Source organism: Arachis stenosperma, chromosome 9, assembly GCF_014773155.1.
Source record: "Arachis stenosperma cultivar V10309 chromosome 9, arast.V10309.gnm1.PFL2, whole genome shotgun sequence".
Lineage (NCBI taxonomy): Eukaryota > Viridiplantae > Streptophyta > Magnoliopsida > Fabales > Fabaceae > Arachis > Arachis stenosperma.
This window is the reverse complement of record NC_080385.1, coordinates 119,226,029-119,244,917: the sequence shown is the minus strand read 5'-3', so window position 1 is coordinate 119,244,917 and position 18,889 is coordinate 119,226,029. Positions and strand designations below refer to the sequence as shown.

General features: G+C 41.1%; 2 protein-coding genes across 2 annotated transcripts; both read left to right on the top strand.

Moving 5' to 3' along the window:
- The first annotated feature begins 4,021 nt into the window (after window positions 1-4,021).
- LOC130947275 (F-box protein At1g55000) lies at window positions 4,022-7,087 on the top strand. The gene is made up of 2 exons (XM_057875935.1): window positions 4,022-4,545; window positions 6,003-7,087. Exons 1-2 carry the CDS (start codon window positions 4,123-4,125, stop codon window positions 6,378-6,380), a joined length of 801 nt encoding a protein of 266 aa, XP_057731918.1. The 5' UTR covers window positions 4,022-4,122; the 3' UTR covers window positions 6,381-7,087.
- A 3,481-nt stretch (window positions 7,088-10,568) lies between these two features.
- LOC130949864 (uncharacterized) lies at window positions 10,569-11,306 on the top strand. Its single transcript, XM_057878474.1, has one exon. The coding sequence runs from the start codon at window positions 10,569-10,571 to the stop codon at window positions 11,304-11,306; it is 738 nt and encodes a 245-aa protein (XP_057734457.1).
- Window positions 11,307-18,889: the final 7,583 nt, after the last annotated feature.

Below are 18,889 nucleotides of genomic sequence, written 5' to 3'. Positions count from 1 at the left end.
TTGAAAACCTATTTGTAAGAATTTTTGGACTCATAAGACACCATTGCTGTTCCAAAGACACATGTTTAATTGTGATGATTAACTGGCAACAAAACAATCACGGGGAGATTGTACTTGTTCCTCTCATATGTCGCGTCAAAGGCCAACATGTCCCTAAATACTTTATAATCTTCCTGGTTGCGTCTATTACTCTATATTAGGTCACACATTTAGTCCTCTTCCCCAACCTAATATCTCTAAAACAATATTTCATCATCCCTAGCAACTCGCTGGAACCTAAATGCAGCGTTGACATCCCCGTTCTGTAATGTACGTTGCTTCCGAACTTTATTGTGCATATCTTGCTTCGTAAACCAAACTAGATTGAATTCTCCAACTTGCATTACAAACGATTGGTATATCTTAGGGATGCTTATTCCGACTTGCCTCAATGTGGTCATCTGTGCAATTTTAACATCGAACATACTTTGATGAGCTGGCAAATATCCTACGAATCTCTCAAGGAATAAAGTGTAACTGTGATAATCAAGAAATTTTCCAATGCACCACTTCCCATTAGCAGTACTTCACTTGATCCTTATCTCTGCTAGACATTCGCACTTAGTAATGGGTGATAAACCCCATTTTGAGGGTTTATCTTGTATCAATTTCAGGGGTTTTATCAATGATTCCACACGCTTTTCATATGAAAATACAAGACTTTGTGTTCCTCTCCTAATCTTTGCCTCATGAATGAAAACATGCTTATTTTGCACTAAACTAGATACATTTCTAATCCTCTCTTGGTGCCATTCGATGCCGTGACCTGTGTGCTAAGTGGTTTCAGAATAAAGGGCAGGGATGAACCAGAAGAGAGAAGGAGAACGGGCGCAAAGGAAGGGAGCATGAGAAATTGAGCTTTGGAAACTTCAGCAAGGGCGCGTGCGCGCACTTGGCGCGCCCGCGTGGATTGAGCAGCTAGAAGTCAAAGCCAAGAGCCAAGCCACGAGCCGGCTTGTGTAGCGGCTAAGCCATGATCTCCATGGGCGCGTACGCGTACATTACGCCTCCGCGCACATTACAAGATGCCCCAGTGGCGCGCACGCGTGCTTTGCGCGTGCGCGCCGATGCTCGAATATGATTTTTTAAAGAGTCACGTGACATGGTCATGGAGACAATTGGAGATCTCATCTTGGGGAAGTGCCTTGGCGGGAAGAGCTTAAGAAGACCAAAGATTGAAGGGTTAAGGGACTTTTTAGCTCATTTTAGATTGTTCTAGATATTTTTGGCTATAGTTAGTTACACTCTTGGAGAGGGAGAGAGAGATTGCATGCTCTCATTAGGGTTCATCTTCATCCATTTTCTGAATTTTCAATCATTCTTTGGTGAGATCCATTGCAATTCTCAATTTACTTTGTTCATGTCATAGATCTTCTTCTCCAATCTCAATTAGTGTTTGTAATTGCTTAATTTTCATAGATCCTAGATTCAACTTTGTAATCTTGAATTCTATCAAGATCTTGAGAATTTCATTTCCATTGTTGTTCTTTGTTAATTGTTGTTAATTTCTTGTGTTGAAGCACTTTTAATTCTACTTTCTTCTCATTCTTACTATGTCTTTCATTCTTGCTCATCAATTGTTTGATAAAATGCCAACACTAGTTATGGAGTAAAAGTTTCTTACTTGGCATAGGGTTTGGGTCATTAGAAAGAGTTGAATAGTTTATGTCAATTGTTGATTTGGAATTAGAAATTGCTAGTTGACTTGGAGTGCACTAAAGCTAGATTTCCCTAAGGTAAAGCTAGAACTTGTGACTCAAGTTAATTACTCTCATTTGACTTTCCTCTATACCTAGGGGTTAACTAAATGAAGCAAGGTCTAATTGTTGTCATCATTGAAGGAACTATAAGGATAGGATTTCTAATGCCAACCCTAGGCCAAGTCTTTTAAAGATTGATTGTTTGTCATCTATTTTGCTAAACCTTCAAAGAATCATAACAAGGCTTCCTAATCAATAAGATGCATGCTTTAGCAATTCCAAGGGAGGACGACTCGGGAGACTAGTACTCTCGGTTATAGATTGTAGGATTGTTTGATGCGAAGTTTAAGTGTCGGTTAGACTATACTCACGATCATATTCATCATTGACTTCTATATCGGCATGATAAATTTCGTTCATCAATGGGCTTGTGCTCCTGCTTCCTATTGGACTTCTCCAACCACTTCCTATGCCTGAACCCCTCCCTGTTGCACACAAAATTATATCTAACCACCTCTACTTTGGCATTTTTTTACTCTTTTACTCTTTCAAATAGAAAAACTATTTACTCTACTATAACCAGCATAGAATTATCTTGCTTCTCCCGGAGTACCGAATTCTATATTCATTACCTCTTCCACCATTATATATCCATAACCGTGAGACGAATCAACAAATGTTTCTGATTGCCCCCTTGTCATAGTGCTAGCTACATCTCCTTTAATACTTGTGTCAAAAAATGTGTCATGTGCAACAATCATCGGCATAATCCAATAACAATATAACTAATTTACTCTCTCTCAACCAATGCCCCCTATCACAACAAAAAAATGTCCATGAAACTCACCTCAACAAAAGTACTCCCATCAAAGAATGATGATTCTGCTCTAGTTGACATCGCTACAGGGATAGCATTCTCCAAACTCAGTTCTAATATAAAACAAACACTTGTACGTCAATATAAACAGCAGAGAAATATGGACCAAAATGCATTGTTACAATTGTGCACTTATGAAACCAGGATGATTTGTAACTTAGATTACGTTTGTTTACAGAGACAGGACACTGAGACAGAGACACAGAGACACAAAATTGTGTTTGACAGAAGAGACATGGATAGAGACAATGTATTCAGAGACACTGAATTAGTGTATTTTGTGTCCACTCTAACAGGAAGGACACAGAGACACTAACAAGGGACACAACTTATTTTTTATTTTTTATTTCATTATTCTTGTTAAGTTTTTATAATTATATTTTTTATTATTATATTTTTTATCTCAAATTTTTTGAATGAAAAAAATGAGAATAAATTGAATTTTCATAATTTTTTCTAGTTTATCACCAAATAGAATATAAGAACACAAAATTTTGTGACTTTGTTTATCAGTATCTTATCCTGTTTTCAGTGTCTTGTCCTATCCTGTCCTCATAAACAAACGCAGCCCTAGGTTCAAATTGCCAATGCCATGAAAATAATTTTTCGTACTCGAATTATCAAACATTATATTCTCCAAACTAATTTGTTTGACAAACTAATTCTACTTTTAATTAAAAAAAATTTTATATATGTATCTAATTATATATCATCATGTTAGTAAAAATAAACTATATTTTTGCGTTAATGGCAATTCAAAAAAATAAATATGATTAGACGATTGAAATTTTAAATATAACAAATAATTTTAAGTTGATATGAAATTTTTTAAGCGTAATATTTCTATTCCGATGCTTAATTTAAAAAAAAACTCAAATAAAAATTCATTCAATAATATAATATTAAAAATATTATTTATATACTAAAATTAATTATTAAAATTAATATTATTAATATATATATATATATATTTATTGTTTAATTTATTTTTAATGTATATTTATATTTTATAATAGTAACATATTTAGATGCATAGTTTATATAGTTGAAAATTTAATTAAAATTACACTAATATAATATTAATTTTTTTATTTTTTATTATATTTTTTAATTTGACATGTCAAAAATTAATTCGTTATAAATTAAAATTTTATTTAAGAATTTATCATTTGTCAATAAATTATTATATACGCTAATATAATATTATTCAAAAATATAATTTATATATTAAAATTAACTATCAATATATTTATATATAATATATATTTATTTGTTTTATTTTTTTATTTAATTTATTTCAATCACTAAAAAAAATATAATATATATATATATATATAATTTAATTTATCTTTAATTTATATTTATATTCTGCCATATATTTTATACACAGCAGTCCAATATTATTTGATGTAATGGAAGGTGAAGCAGGTACACAAGGCAGGAAAGCAGACCACATGACCACATCTTCGTCCCAGCTCTAAACTCTCCCACGTCATCACCATCCGAATGGGCTGTTGCTGCGATGAAGACGACGGTGACATTCTCAGACAACTCATGAACAACTCTTCTTCCACCTCACCACCTTCTTCTTCTTCTTCTTCTTTTTCTCCCTTCTCCACCGTCATCTCACCTATGAACTCCCACTTCCCTGCCCTCTCATCCACCGACATCCTCCGCACCATCTTCCAGAAGCTTCCCGTCCCCGACCTCGCTCGCGCCGCCTGCGTCTCCCGTCTCTGGAGCTCCGTCGCCTCCGACAGAGACATCCTCACCGCCGCATTTCTCGCTCCATGGAATCTCAAGGCCGTCGTTGGGAATCCAATTTCTGGAAGCTTCTGGAGAGACAACACCCTCGCCAAGTTCGCCATCTCCCATCGAATTGTCCGCGGTGACAGCGTCGCCAGCCTCGCCGTCAAGTACTCCGTTCAGGTCCCTCTGCAATTCGATCAAAATCCCTAAATTAACAGTGAAATGCACTATTTTTTTTTTTTTTTTTGAATAGTTCCGTGCTTTAATCTGTGTACCGAAATTGTAGTCTTTGAAAGTTACAAATGCAGATAGCATTAGTATTTTTTGATACACCGAACATGAAATAGGATTGTCTAATTTTCACTGAACTTTCGGAAAAGCCTTTAAAGAGGAGTTAGATTGAAAGCCTGGTTCCAGGTGGTACATAATGCACCTTTTGATTAGTGGATGCATCTTAGAGCCCCATCCTAAAACTCAAAATGAACACCTTTTTTCACCTTGAAAGCAAATGCTGATGGCACTACAAAAAGCCTTTGTGTAGCTTCCAAAACCGGTAAAGGAGAAACACTGAGCTTAGTAACCATTGAAGAACTTAGGAGGGACAAGTAGGGGCGATGGTGCTGCACTGGCTATGTTTTGTGGTGGTGTTTGTCTTATTGTTCATTTTTGGTTCTTCTAGGTCCTTTTCTTGCTAGCTTGTTTTTTGATTTGTTCTTTTGTTTGTTCTCTGGGTTAAGTGTTGAAGCTGTATGAAGAGAGCAAGAACAGTGATGAATGAAGTGTTGTGTGTGTGTCTACTAATCAAAAGGTGCATCATGCACCACAGCAGATGTTAGTTTCCCGTTAATTACTAACAAAAAAACTGCAAAAGCTATAGAAATGTTAAACTATACCTGAGCTTCAGAACCATAAATACACTACTATTTTAGCTCAATAACTAGCACTGCTAGCTAACTTAGCAATTAATCTAACCAACTTTGATAACATTCCTAACTAACCACTAATTTTTATCTGTTATTGTAATAATGGTTCTACATTCATGTGTTATGTTTTAGTCCATACTAATTGGGGGTTAAACCTTCTTTTATAAATACCATATTAGGTTCTAAATTTTTATTTTCCCAGTCTTTATTCTAAGATATGACTTTTTAGAGAGTACATCGTGCGTTATCAGGGCATCAAAGGAATGCAATATGCAGTTATTTGAAAATGGACAGTGCATCTAAGGATAGTTCTGTTGTATTTCTTACTGTTCACTTATTGATAGAATAAATGCAATGCCCAGTTATAGGGTGTATGACTGTGTGATAATGAGTTATGGACTTAGGGGATTGGCTTGCCTAATGGGCCTTCATCTCATGTTCGGCCGATTTTGGCATGGCATGTGTAACTTGTAAGCCCTTGCTGAGTCCTAAGCCTTGATTCTAAATTAAGATCAACTTTCAACTTAATATGAAATTTTCTTAACTGAAAAAAAGGAAATTTGGGTTTTGTATATGCTTCAAGTTATCATTTCAGTTTTTGTACAATTCTTTGTTGTGAGCTAGTGTTTCCTTGTTTGTTGTTTGCCATGGTTACAGGCACAAGAATTTATTAACTGAATTGATTTTTCTGATTCCATTTTTATGTTTTGACAGGTTATGGACATAAAACGCCTGAACAACATGATGAGTGATCATGGGATATACTCAAGGGAACGGTTATTAATCCCACTTAGTAGCCCTGACATTCTTATTAACAGAACATGCTTTATTGAGCTGGATGTCTATGCTAAGAGAGAAGTAGCTGTGTTGTATCCGAACGATGTACCAGACACAAAGAGTGCCAATATATCAGTCAGGATATCCTCGGAATTGAGCAAGAAAAGGGTGGTTGATTCCTTGAAGAGGAGCATGCAAGTTGATAATGAAACTGCTCAGTACTACTGGTCTATTTCGAATGGCGATCCCCGAGCTGCCTTTGCTGAATTTTCTGCTGACCTTCAGTGGGATAGGCAAGTCGAGCATCGTGCCTAGTCTTGGAACATAATTCGATGCTCAACTGTTATTTGGAATGGATAGAGTAAATAATTAAGAGGTAGCATGGGAAGCCAGAGACTACTCTGATAGGTTTCCATTTTCCTCCAAATTCAGGTTGCATGAGTTCAGTCAACTATGATATGAGAGAAGTCATTTATTATTGTTGTGTGATGGATGTCCGCCACTAATGTGGTGTGCTGTATTCATAATTTGTCCAACTTGTGTGTAAATCAAAGCAAATTATTTATAATTATAAAAGTACACACACACACACACACACACATATATATATATATATATATATATATATATATATATATATATATATATGAACCATTTTCACCATGCATCCAGAATGCAAATGAGATTTCTTGGCATTTTATGCATAGTATTGATGGTGAAAGGTTTTGATTTTGTTCATATTCACGAGAATCCTCATATATGCCAATGTGGATCAGAATTTATGCTAGGTACTGGTGTTTACATTGGATACGATGATGCATTATCATGTCTATTGTTGATTTTTCTTTTGGTCGGTTTTGTATTGTGGATGAAATGATACTTGCAGAAGAAGATAATGAGTGGACTTTAAAAGTTTTCAGAAGCCTAAATAAGATTATCCAGTGATAAGGATTTTTGTGAGGAATCAACTTGTGAAACGAATGTTTGATATTCTATTCTTTTCTTATCTTGCTCTTTCTGGAACTGTTTATGGATTACTACGTTGTTTTGTAAGTTTGTATTATCCTATCAGTCTCCAGAACCTTTGAATTGGGAATAATGGGAATGGTGAATAACTGATACTTTATACTTATGCACCATTAGATTAAAGGTGTTAGATTATACAAAGTCACAGTTTCACACAATTTTTATACACTTCATGTAGATGACATGATAGTTTTTCTCAGCCAGCAATGACAGGTTAGGACTTAGGAGCTTATAACAATATGTCAATATTCATGAAAGTATTTAGAATTGTAACTGCAATAATGGATGAGGACGTTACTTTTCAGATTTAGTTTCCAGGACAGGAAAAGATAGAATATCAAGCATTATATAGAGTTATGTGACCAACGAGGTTGAAGGGAAATGCTTAGGGCTTAGCATTGGCAGAAAAATAGTTGCGTAACTTTTTAAGTTATTAGTAAGCACTGGTAGTAAACATTGGTTCTCTTATTTATAAAAATAAAAGGGATTAAGTGTGTGTCTGGATTACATTTGAGAGTTTGTATAAAATTAATTTACAAACTTGATTTTGATTACAAGTTTGTGTTAAGGTAATTTATATTTGACAATCTTTATATTAGAATGAATTATAATAAAATAAATGATGTTTGGATTATATTACTCAAAATTATTTTTAAATAAAAAATTACTAAAATAAACATTAATTTATATAATTTTTATATTATCCCATCATTTTAATTTATATATTTGAATAGATCTTATTAATTACTTTTATAATAAAATTAATATTTACTTACTAAAATAAAAATAACATATAAAAATTAATAAAATATATTTTTAATTAAAGCTAAAAGAATATAAATTTAAAAAAGTATATATATAATCAAATATATTATATTTTTCTTAATTTTTAAGTATTAATATTAAAATGTTAATTTATTATATTTTTTTACATCATATTTTTATTTTAATACTCTCAAGTCTCAATAATCTTATTTTCAATAATGAGTTATACTAAATTCTAACACGGCATCTCTATGCCTAGATAGTAAGACATGATCATATTTAGTAAAGTCATCGGTCTCATATCTATATGCTGATTGGGGATCCAATTATCCTGTTTAATGTGTCATATTTTGATTGTATTTTAACACAAATTTAATTCAATACTTAAATTTGTTATTTATGGATTTTACTTTTTAATAATTTTATACAACGTTAAATATAACTCCTCACAACAATTTTTATGAAATAAACTCATATCAATTTCAAGCACTAAATTTAGCGAAAAATATGGTTAAATTCAAGGTTTGAAATTTATAGGAATTTATTTGTGAGGAGTTCCATTAAATATTGTATTGAACTATTAAATAATAAAATTCATAATTTGTAAGTATAAAATTAAATTTGTAAGTTTTTAATTTTTTTTTTTAAGATTAATCAAAACATGACACCTTAAAAGAGGTGATTTACTCCTGATTTATTATGAGTATCCTAATAATCACCTATTTATAAAATATTAGTATTATTAATTTTTATTAAATTAAATATTAGAAAAAAAATTAGTATATTTTTCCAAATAGAAAAACATCTGTGTAATATCGCTGAATTTCAAGTGAGATTAGAGTCAAATATTATTTCGCATTTGGATAAATTTAAAAGAAAGTCTCAAATATTAAAAATTTATTTTGCTTCTACTTTTTTAAAATAAGATATTATTGGCTTTTAAAAATAAATATTTTATTTTTATAAAATAAAAGTAATTTATTTAAAAAAAATTTCTCACTCAAAAAAACTCAACCCAAACCAACCCCAAGTGTAGTTTACGCAATATAAATATATAATAAAATAGATGAAGTATAAGACCTTTGTTGAATTCAACATATAGAACTTTTTCATTATTTATCTGCCAAAAAATCCCACGCCATGCAAAATTTCCAAATGCCCGTACTTGAGAGGCCAATGTGAATGTGACGATTTCTTATTTTCTTTGAATCAGCTTGCTTGATAATTTGATATTTTGAGGCTATAACTTTTAACAAGTCAAGGTCAAAGTGCACATGTGAAGAAGGATTTCTTGTGTTTGTTCATATGCAAGTTTTCATATATTCTCTTTTGAACGCTGGGACTGTTTTAAGATTCTTAATAAAGAATTTCTCACCCTTTATTTTTTTTGTTGAGAAGAATTTCTCACTTATAAAATGAAATACTTGCATTTTCTTTTTCTTGGACGGAAAAGAAAGACTTGGATTGCATAGGTTCATCAACAACCGAACCATTGGTCAAGCTGGGTTTTTAAGACTGATTTAATTTATTTTGTCCAGAAAAATGAAAAAGAAAAATGAAAAGGAAAAGGACTGACTCAACGTGAAAAAAATGTAAATAAATAAAAATAAAAGGGGAGAGAAGAGTATCATATTTTATAACAAAGACAATTGAATTTTTTACTAAATTTAATTATAAATAAGCTAAGTCTCTATCTTTATAAACGAGTGAGACATAAACTTTTGCTAATGGTTTGAATTTGGCAAAAAATTTACTGTTTTTTTTATTTTGTGTTGTAGAGAGAGTGTTTCTTAATAATATAAAAATTTAGTGTTTTTTTTATATAGTGTTACGGATCCGGGCCACGGATTCCGAACCCGGGACTGCGCCTTACCCGGCTTCCCGGGTCCAACTCCGATAGGCCCAAAAACCGGCCCTAACCAACTTTTGAATTCACACGTCCGTCTTATCTTGATCAGATAAGATAAGATAAGAACACCCATCATCTATAAATAAGAGGACCCAAGTCCCTCCAGGTATTCATTCATTCCTCACATCTTCTACCTGTTAAATCCATTCTGACTTGAGCGTCGGAGTGTCTTTGCAGGTACCTCCCCTCCGCTCCACTCGGATAGTCCGACATCCACCTCGACCCGCAGATTCCCGATCCTCCTCTCAACCCGTACCAGAGTCATCTAGTACATTGGCGCCGTCTGTGGGGACTTGCGACAGTCGAACCGGATGGAGGGCGTCCTGGAGGAAAACCCTTCAAGCCAGGATGACTCCCAACCGCGTCGTCCGGCCTTAGAACACCAGGAAGTCACAAACCAAGCAAGAATAGCAAGTACTATCCACCGCACGAACGAACACGTCGTCACGGACCCGCGACATCCTGAGAAAGCCAGGGACAAAGCGGCACAGATCATCCAGGATCTCTGCCTCCGGGTCCAGGAACTTAAAGGCAAACTGACCAACAGAGAAAAACACAACAACGAACACGGAAGCCAGGCGACTTCCAGGTCAAGATCCCACCGCGGCAGGTCGCCAACCTGACAACACGATAGGAGAGATGGTAGCAGCGTCTCACGCAACCACCGACACGAGAAATCGCCGGAACGGCGATACAACAAGAAACACCACCGCAGCGCTTCCCGTGATCTAAGTCGTCAAAACGATTCGGACGAGGATCGGAGATACCGAAACACCAAACGCACGAGAAATGAACACACCATAATGGGAGCTACACCCTTCACAGAAAGAATCTTAAGAGCGAAGCTCCCCAAAGGTTTCGACAAACCCACCGACATGAAGTATGACGGAACCAAGGACCCTCAGGAACATCTAACGGCCTTTGAGGCCAGAATGAACTTAGAAGGAGCGGCCGACGCAGTCCGGTGCAGAGCCTTCCCGGTAACCCTTGCCGGACTGGCGATCAAATGGTTCAACGCCCTCCCGAACGGATCCATAGCCAGCTTCCACGACATAGCACGAAAATTCATGGCCCAGTTCACGACCAGAATCACCAAAGCCAAACACCCCATCAGCCTGTTAGGGGTCACACAAAAGCAAGAAGAATCCACAAGGAAATACCTCGACCGCTTCAACGATGAATGCCTAACGGTCGACGGACTCACGGATGCCGTTGCAAGCCTTTGCCTGACTAACGGGCTCATGAATGAAGATTTTCGCAAGCACCTTACTACTAAACCAGTATGGACCATGCACAAAATCCAGAACGTCGCCAAAGACTACATCAACGACGAAGAGGTCAGCCAGGTCGTCGCTGCCAACAAGCGGCAGCACGCCACCACCCAACACGGAAATTCGGCTCCCCGTCATAACCCAACACCCAAAGAGAATCAACGGGACCACCCCAGGCCGGCCAACCGGCCACCGAGAATAGGCAAATTCTCTAATTACACGCCCCTAACAGCACCAATTACGGAGATATACCATCAAATAGCAGATTGAGGCATCATCCCAAGAGCCCGACAACTCAAAGAAAGGACGGGAGGCAACAAAACCCTCTACTGTGACTACCACCGAGGTTACGGCCACAAAACACAAGATTGTTTCGACCTTAAAGACGCTCTTGAACAGGCCATACGAGACGGCAAACTCCCGGAATTTGCCAAAATCATCAGAGAACCAAGACGCGCGGAGAGAGACAAGTCGCCGGAAAGAGAAGGGCGTAACCCGAGAACCCAAAAGCTACCCCCCAGGGAGAGCCCGGAGGAAGACCCGACCATCATAGTGAACGTCATCACAGGCAAGGACGTATCGAGCAAGTCAAAACTAACAATGAAAAAAGATCTCAAGGTAATGGCCGTCAGAAACCAAGCCCCAATCGCCGCGACCGACAATACGATAACATTCTTACCAGAGGACTGCCAACACGGCACCTCGGCCGAAGATGCCCCCTTCGTCATCTCAGCCAGAATCGGAACAGGACTAGTACGAAGGATACTGGTAGACACCGGCGCAGATTCCAACATCCTTTTCCGAAGAGCCTTCGACAAGCTCGGGCTCCGCAACGACAACCTCCAAACACACCGCCACGGCGTCACGGGACTCGGGGACAACTTTCTCAAACCAGATGGCTCAATTACCCTCCCCATCACCATAGGAACAAGCAATCAGAAAAAGACAATCCTATCTGAATTCGTAGTCCTAAAAGACTCCACAGCCTATAACGTGATTCTCGGAAGAAAAACAATCAATGACTTCTCTGCAGTCATCTTCACCAAATACCTCCTCATGAAGTTCAGAACCGACGACGGCTCCGTCGGTACCATTCACGGAGACCGAGAGATCGCAGCCGAATGCGACAACACCAGCCTAGCCCTAAGGAAAAAATCCCGAGATGCGGCCGGAATATTCCTAGCCGACCTAGATGCGCGACAAGACGGCCAACCTAGGCCAGAACCAGAAGAAGACATGGAAAAGCTACAAATAGGGCCAACCAAAGAGGAATACACCTTCATTAATAGAAACACTCTCGTACGATCTTAAAGAAGAACTCTCCCAACTCCTGAAACAGAACAGAGACCTGTTCGCATTTACACCAGCCGACATGCCGGGAATAAACCCCGACCTAATGTCCCACCATCTAGCCGTGGACCCCCAAGCTAAGCCAGTGGCACAAAGGAGACGAAAAATGTCACCAGACCGTGCCGCCGAAGTCAAAAATCAAGTCAAAGCCCTACCCGAAGCCAACTTCATCCGGGAACTCCCTTACACGACCTGGCTAGCCAACGTCGTACTAGTAAAGAAATCTAACGGGAAATGGCGAATGTGCGTCGACTACACGAACCTCAACAAAGCTTGCCCGAAGGACGCCTTCCCCCTACCAAACATCGACAGATTAGTAGACGCAGCATCCGGCCACCGATACCTCAGCTTCATGGACGCATATTCCGGCTACAACCAGATCCCGATGCACCGACCAGACGAAGAAAAAACTGCGTTCATCACCCCAGACGGAACATACTGTTACACAGTGATGCCCTTCGGCTTGAAAAATGCTGGAGCCACCTATCAAAGACTTGTTAACAAGATCTTTCGAGACCTGACCGGAAATAAATTAGAAGTCTACATAGACGATATGCTCGCCAAGACTGAATCCAGCGAACAACTAATCAACGACCTCAAGGTCATAATGAACACCCTACGAAAGCACCAAATGCGGCTCAACCCGGCAAAGTGCGCCTTCGGAATGGAGGCAGGAAAGTTCCTTGGCTTCATGATTACACAACGCGGAGTTGAAGCAAACCCAGAGAAATGTCGTGCCGTCCTCGAGATGACAAGCCCCAAAAACCTTAAAGACATCCAAAAGCTCACCGGCCAACTGACCGCGTTGTCACGCTTTCTCGGTGCATCGGCCCAAAAAGCGATCCCTTTCTTCAAACTAATGAAAAAAGGGACCCCTTTTAAATGGGAAACGGAGTGCGAAGAAGCATTCCAACACTTCAAGAGGGTCCTATCGGAACCACCAATCCTCGCCAAACCCCAAACAGGGGAAACACTCTACCTATACCTCTCCATAACGGAAGAGGCACTTGTAGCAGCTCTCATCCGTGAAGACGAGAAAAAGGAGCAAAAACCCGTATACTTCATAAGCAAAGTCTTACAGGATGCGAAAACTCGCTATTCACGCTTAGAAAAGCTAGCTTTCGCACTCCTTACAGCCTCCCGGCGCCTACGACAATATTTCCAGGCTCACCCCGTGTCGGTCCGAACCGACCAGGCGGTCAAGCAAGTATTCCAGAAACCCGACCTAGCGGGAAGAATGCTAACGTGGTCCATCGAGTTATCCCAATTCCAGATCAAATTCGAAACCCGAAACGCTATCAAAGCACAAGCCTTGACTGATTTCATCGCCGAAATGACTCCGGAAAAACTCACCCCTGAACCGTGGAAATTACACGTCGACGGCTCGTCAAACTCCACTCACGGAGGCACCAGAATCATACTCGAAAACCAAAACGGGATCACAATTGAACAGTCATTATGATACGAATTTCCAGTATCAAATAACCAAGCAGAATACGAAGCCCTCCTAGCAGGTCTGACCCTAGCACGAGAAGTCGGTGCAAAAGCCCTAGAGGTGAATACCGATTCCCAGGTAGTCAGTTCCCAAATCAACGGAAGCTACCAGGCACGAGATCCCCTACTCCAACAATACCTCACCAAGGTAAACAAACTGAAAGAAGGGTTCGAAAGCATTACCATACAGCACGTCCCCAGGGAACGAAACACCAGGGCAGACCTACTTTCTAAGCTAGCCAGTACCAAACCGGGACACGGTAACAAATCGCTAATTCAGGAGGTCGTTAGGTCGCCTTCTGTGTCAACAACAATCAACGCTCATCTGACGTCCTCAAACCGGGAGTCCTGGACGTACCCTATCCTACAATACCTCCTCGACGGAGCTTTATCGCCAGATCCAAAAGAGGAAAAGCGAATATAAAGGGAAGCCGCCAACTACACCATCGTAGCAGGACAACTATACAAACGTGGATTCTCGCAACCCCTACTCAAATGTGTCGAACCCGGGGACACAGAGTACAGACTACGCGAAATCCACGAAGGCTGCTGCGGTCACCACGTCGGAGGCAAAACATTAGCCCAAAAAATCGTCAGGGCTGGCTACTTCTGGCCCACAATCATTCGAGACTCCATACAATTAGTAAAAAGTTGTGACAAATGCCAAAGACACGCCAATATCCACCAAGCCGCCCCACACCAGCTCAGCACCATATCGGCAGAACGGCCGTTCGGCACTTGGGGGATCGACCTCGTCGGGCCCTTCCCTACAGCTCCCGGCCAACTAAGATATCTCATTGTCGCCATAGATTACTACACCAAATGGATCGAGGCCGAACCTCTGGCCTCCATAACGGCGACCCAGTGTCGGAAATTCGTTTGGCGACAGATCATCACCCGATTCGGAATCCTTGAGGTCGTCATCTCGGACAACGGAACCCAGTTTACCAACAAAAAATTCTCAAAGTTCTTAGAAGGATTACACATATCCCATCGCTTCAGCTCAGTAGAACACCCTCAAACAAACGGACAGGTGGAATCCGCAAACAAAATAATCGTTAAAGGACTCAAGAAACGGCTCGACGAAGCCAAAGGACTATGGGCAGACGAATTAGGGTCAGTTCTATGGTCGTACCGAACAACACCCCAAACGACCATGGGGGAAACGCCTTTTCGATTAACATACGGCGTAGAAGCAGTCATCCCAGTAGAAATTGGAGACCCCATCCCCAGGAAAACGGTCGGAGGTAACGACGAAGAAGCAGAAGGAGACCTCATTAACGAAGAAAGAAGCATAGCTCACGTCAAAGAGTTAGCACTCAAACAAAGAATCAGCCTAAGATACAATCACGGCGTTATCCGACGAGAATTTGCGGCCGACGACCTCGTCCTACGACGAAACGATATCGGTCCCCCGACTCCAGGAGAAGGAAAGCTCACCCCCAACTGGGAAGGACCATACAGAATCAAGGCCGTAATCGGAAAAGGAGCATATAAACTCGAACGGCTCAACGGCAACGAAGTCCCGAGGACCTGGAACGCAGCTAACTTGCGACGATACTACACCTAAACCGACCTAAATAGGTCGCCCCTTATTTTCCTTTCTATTTTTTATCCTTTATTTATATTTTTAAATCTCGGGTACTCTTTCCCGCCGTTAACGGAGGGTTTTAACGAGGCCCAACCATTCAATAAAAATTCCATTAAAAGCTATTTCCACTTTCCTACACGTCCCAAATACGGAACAAAGACACGACCACGACTGGAGAAATGATCACCCCCAGGCCCAACACACGGATATCCATAAAAATCCGACCAAACGACGGTCCGAGAAAACGAAAAAACAAACGGAATAGCTCAAAACATATAAAAAGGCCCGAATGGCCGAAAAACACCATAATACAGATCATATAAAAGGCCCGGACGGCCGAAAATACCATTAAACGGTTCCCAGAGTCACGGCCCTTGGCCATCCAAAATATTCAGAAACAAACAAAGTTCAAAATAAAAATTACAGAGATAAAAAACTACTCGAGGTCGACAATCTGGCCATCACGAACGACCCTGAACGCTCCCATCACGGACACGTCCACGCCCAGAGCCAGCACCAAGGCCTGTGCCTTCATCGTCTCCTCGGTAGCAGCAATCGCACCTTTAGCGTCAACCAACAACTCCGTCTTCTCCCTCTTCAAGGCAGCAACCTCGGCCTTCAAAGCCTCCGACTCAGCGAGAAGCACGGCAGATTGAGAACCCGCATCTGAAGCCCGCTGCCGCTCCTCTGCCAATTGAGAAAGAAGCGAAGTCTCAACACCGGCAAGTCGGAGAATCTCCGCCCGGCTTCCTCAGAAGACTTCACCGCCCTCTCCTTCGCAGCTTTGGCAGCCTCAAGCTCCTCCTTCAGCTTAGCCACCTTAGCCTGGGACTGACGGAGCTTCTTATCCAACAAACCAACCTGAGCCATCACGGGCTCGGCTTTCCGAACAACAACGACAGATCGGAGAAGGGCACGATACACCGACTTGGCCTGGAAAGAGACATCACAGCCATCAAAGAACGGCTCTGTACCAGGCATCAAGTGTTCATCAATGAATCCCGGGGCATCAAAGCGTCGATCCATCACACTGGGCACAAGACCCTCTTCCTCAAAAGTCTCGCTGCTCGGCTCCCCATGCCTTTGTCTCTTCCGAGAAGCCTCAGCGGCCGTCACCACGACAACCTCAGGCGAGTTCGCAGGGCCAGGAGAAACCTGGGCGCCGACCCGCGCGCCCGAGGAAATTACCTCCTGAGAAGCGGCCCGCGACCCCGCAACGGGGTTAGAAGCAGGAGTAGCCGGGGACGACGTCCCCTCCTCCTGGGCCATCGCCGCCTTCAAACGTGCCAACGATGTCAAGCCACCAGCCATCTCAACTGCAAAAAATACAAAAAACCCAAGTTATGAAGACGGGAAACAAAACATAAAAACCAAGAAAAGAACAGACACACACCAACATACGACCGGCAAGCAACCGGATCACCCATCACGTCCCGAGGATTAAGAGGACGCTCCCCAAATAATTGCCACAGAACGAGAGCAATATCCCGCTCCTCCGGGGATAGGAACTCCTTCGAAACCCGAGTAAACACCGACGGGCCCGCCTTAAAGTTCCAGTAAGTGGGGAACCGACGTTCACCCTCCAACGTCAACCAAAAAGGATGATGTCCCCCCGCGGGACGAACCTTAAAATAACCACTCTTAAAACCGTGAAAGGAATCTTCATACAAATCGAAAACACGACGATGGGGCTGAGCTCTGAAAGACACATACCCCTTCTTGTGCTTCCCCTCCTTAGTCAGAAGAGTACACAAGAAGAGGAAAAGGAAAACATTTACTGAGGCAGATAGCTCTAAAAAATCACAAACAAGTTCGAAAGACCGTATCGCCGCCCAGCTATTCGGATGTAGCTGGGACGGCGCCACGGAGCACCGGTTCAATAACTGCTGGACAAATGGAGAAAAGGGAAGCCGAACACCAAGCCGGGTAAACATCGCCTCATACACCCACATCCAATCCGGCACAGTCGGGGAGTCGAGATTGGTATAGCAAACCCTCTCGTCAACCCCAGGAAGGGAAAGCTCATAGTGGCGTTCAGCATCGCCACCCCCACAGACAGCCCCTTCATCGCGGAGCCGATGGAGGCCCGCCTCCGTCATCCGCGACGGCGTCCCCCAGACGTCACTAGTGACCCAAGAAAAAAGACCAGGGACACCCCCCGCCGGGGCCACCGGAGCCCTCACATCCTCCGTCCTTCGGCGAGCCACACCTAAAATATCGACGAGCACCACCGTCAGCCAAACCTCACGGCAGAAAATGGCGGAGGAAAACCAAAAACAAACACCGCCACCGCACACCACCAAATTGTACGATGGCACTCACCCCCCCTTACGGAACACAACAGAACTATCTACCACAAAACTACTCTAAAACTACACTTAGCAAAAACAAAACAAAAATGCAGCAGAAGACAGAGTAGAAGAAGCAAAAAGAAACAGAGAAATACCAACCTGATAAACCAAAGGAAGTAAAACCGAAAAGCGCCGCAGAAGAAGATCAGTCGAAACCGCAGAAAGAGAAATGGAGAGTGGAAAATGCTCTGATTGGAAAAAAGAAGCAATAGAGAAGTAAAAGCAAAATGAGGGAACTGAAGAAGGAAAACCAAAATGGTTTTTGAAAAAGTAAAATGACAAAAATACCCCTAGAAAGCAAAGCAAACGTAAGGGCAAAAGAGGAAAAACACGGCTCGCAATAAATAACCCCCATCGAAAAAAGTAACGCCTCGAAGAACGCAACAGATGCGACTGATACGGAAGAGTCACGTCAGGCCTAAACGGTCAGACGAACCTTCCACGACACGAAACCGAGACACCGACCTCATCCTGAAGGAACCAGACGGACACCCGAGAAAAATTGAAGCCCACAAACGAAAAACAAACGTCTCCCAGTGACAGACCGATCTCGCTCGCTCTCCCACTGCGGGGGCAACTGTTACGGATCCGGGCCACGGATCCCGAACCCGGGACTGCACCTTACCCGGCTTCCCGGGTCCAACTCCGATAGGCCCAAAAATCGGTCCTAACCAACTTTTGAATTCACACGTCCGTCTTATCTTGATCAGATAAGATAAGATAAGAACACCCATCATCTATAAATAAGAGGACCCAAGTCCCTCCAGGTATTCATTCATTCCTCACATCTTCTACCTGTTAGATCCATTCTGACTTGAGCGTCGGAGTGTCTTTGCAGGTACCTCCCCTCCGCTCCACTCGGATAGTCCGACATCCACCTCGACCCGCAGATTCCCGATCCTCCTCTCAACTCGTACCAGAATCATCTTGTACATATAGATATCACAAATTTAAAGATTAAATTTATTTTTTTTATTTTAAAATTTTTTAAATATACAAATCTATGGATTAGATTTATTTTTTAGCTTAAAAAATTTTTAAAACATGTAAATTGGATTCTTCGATTT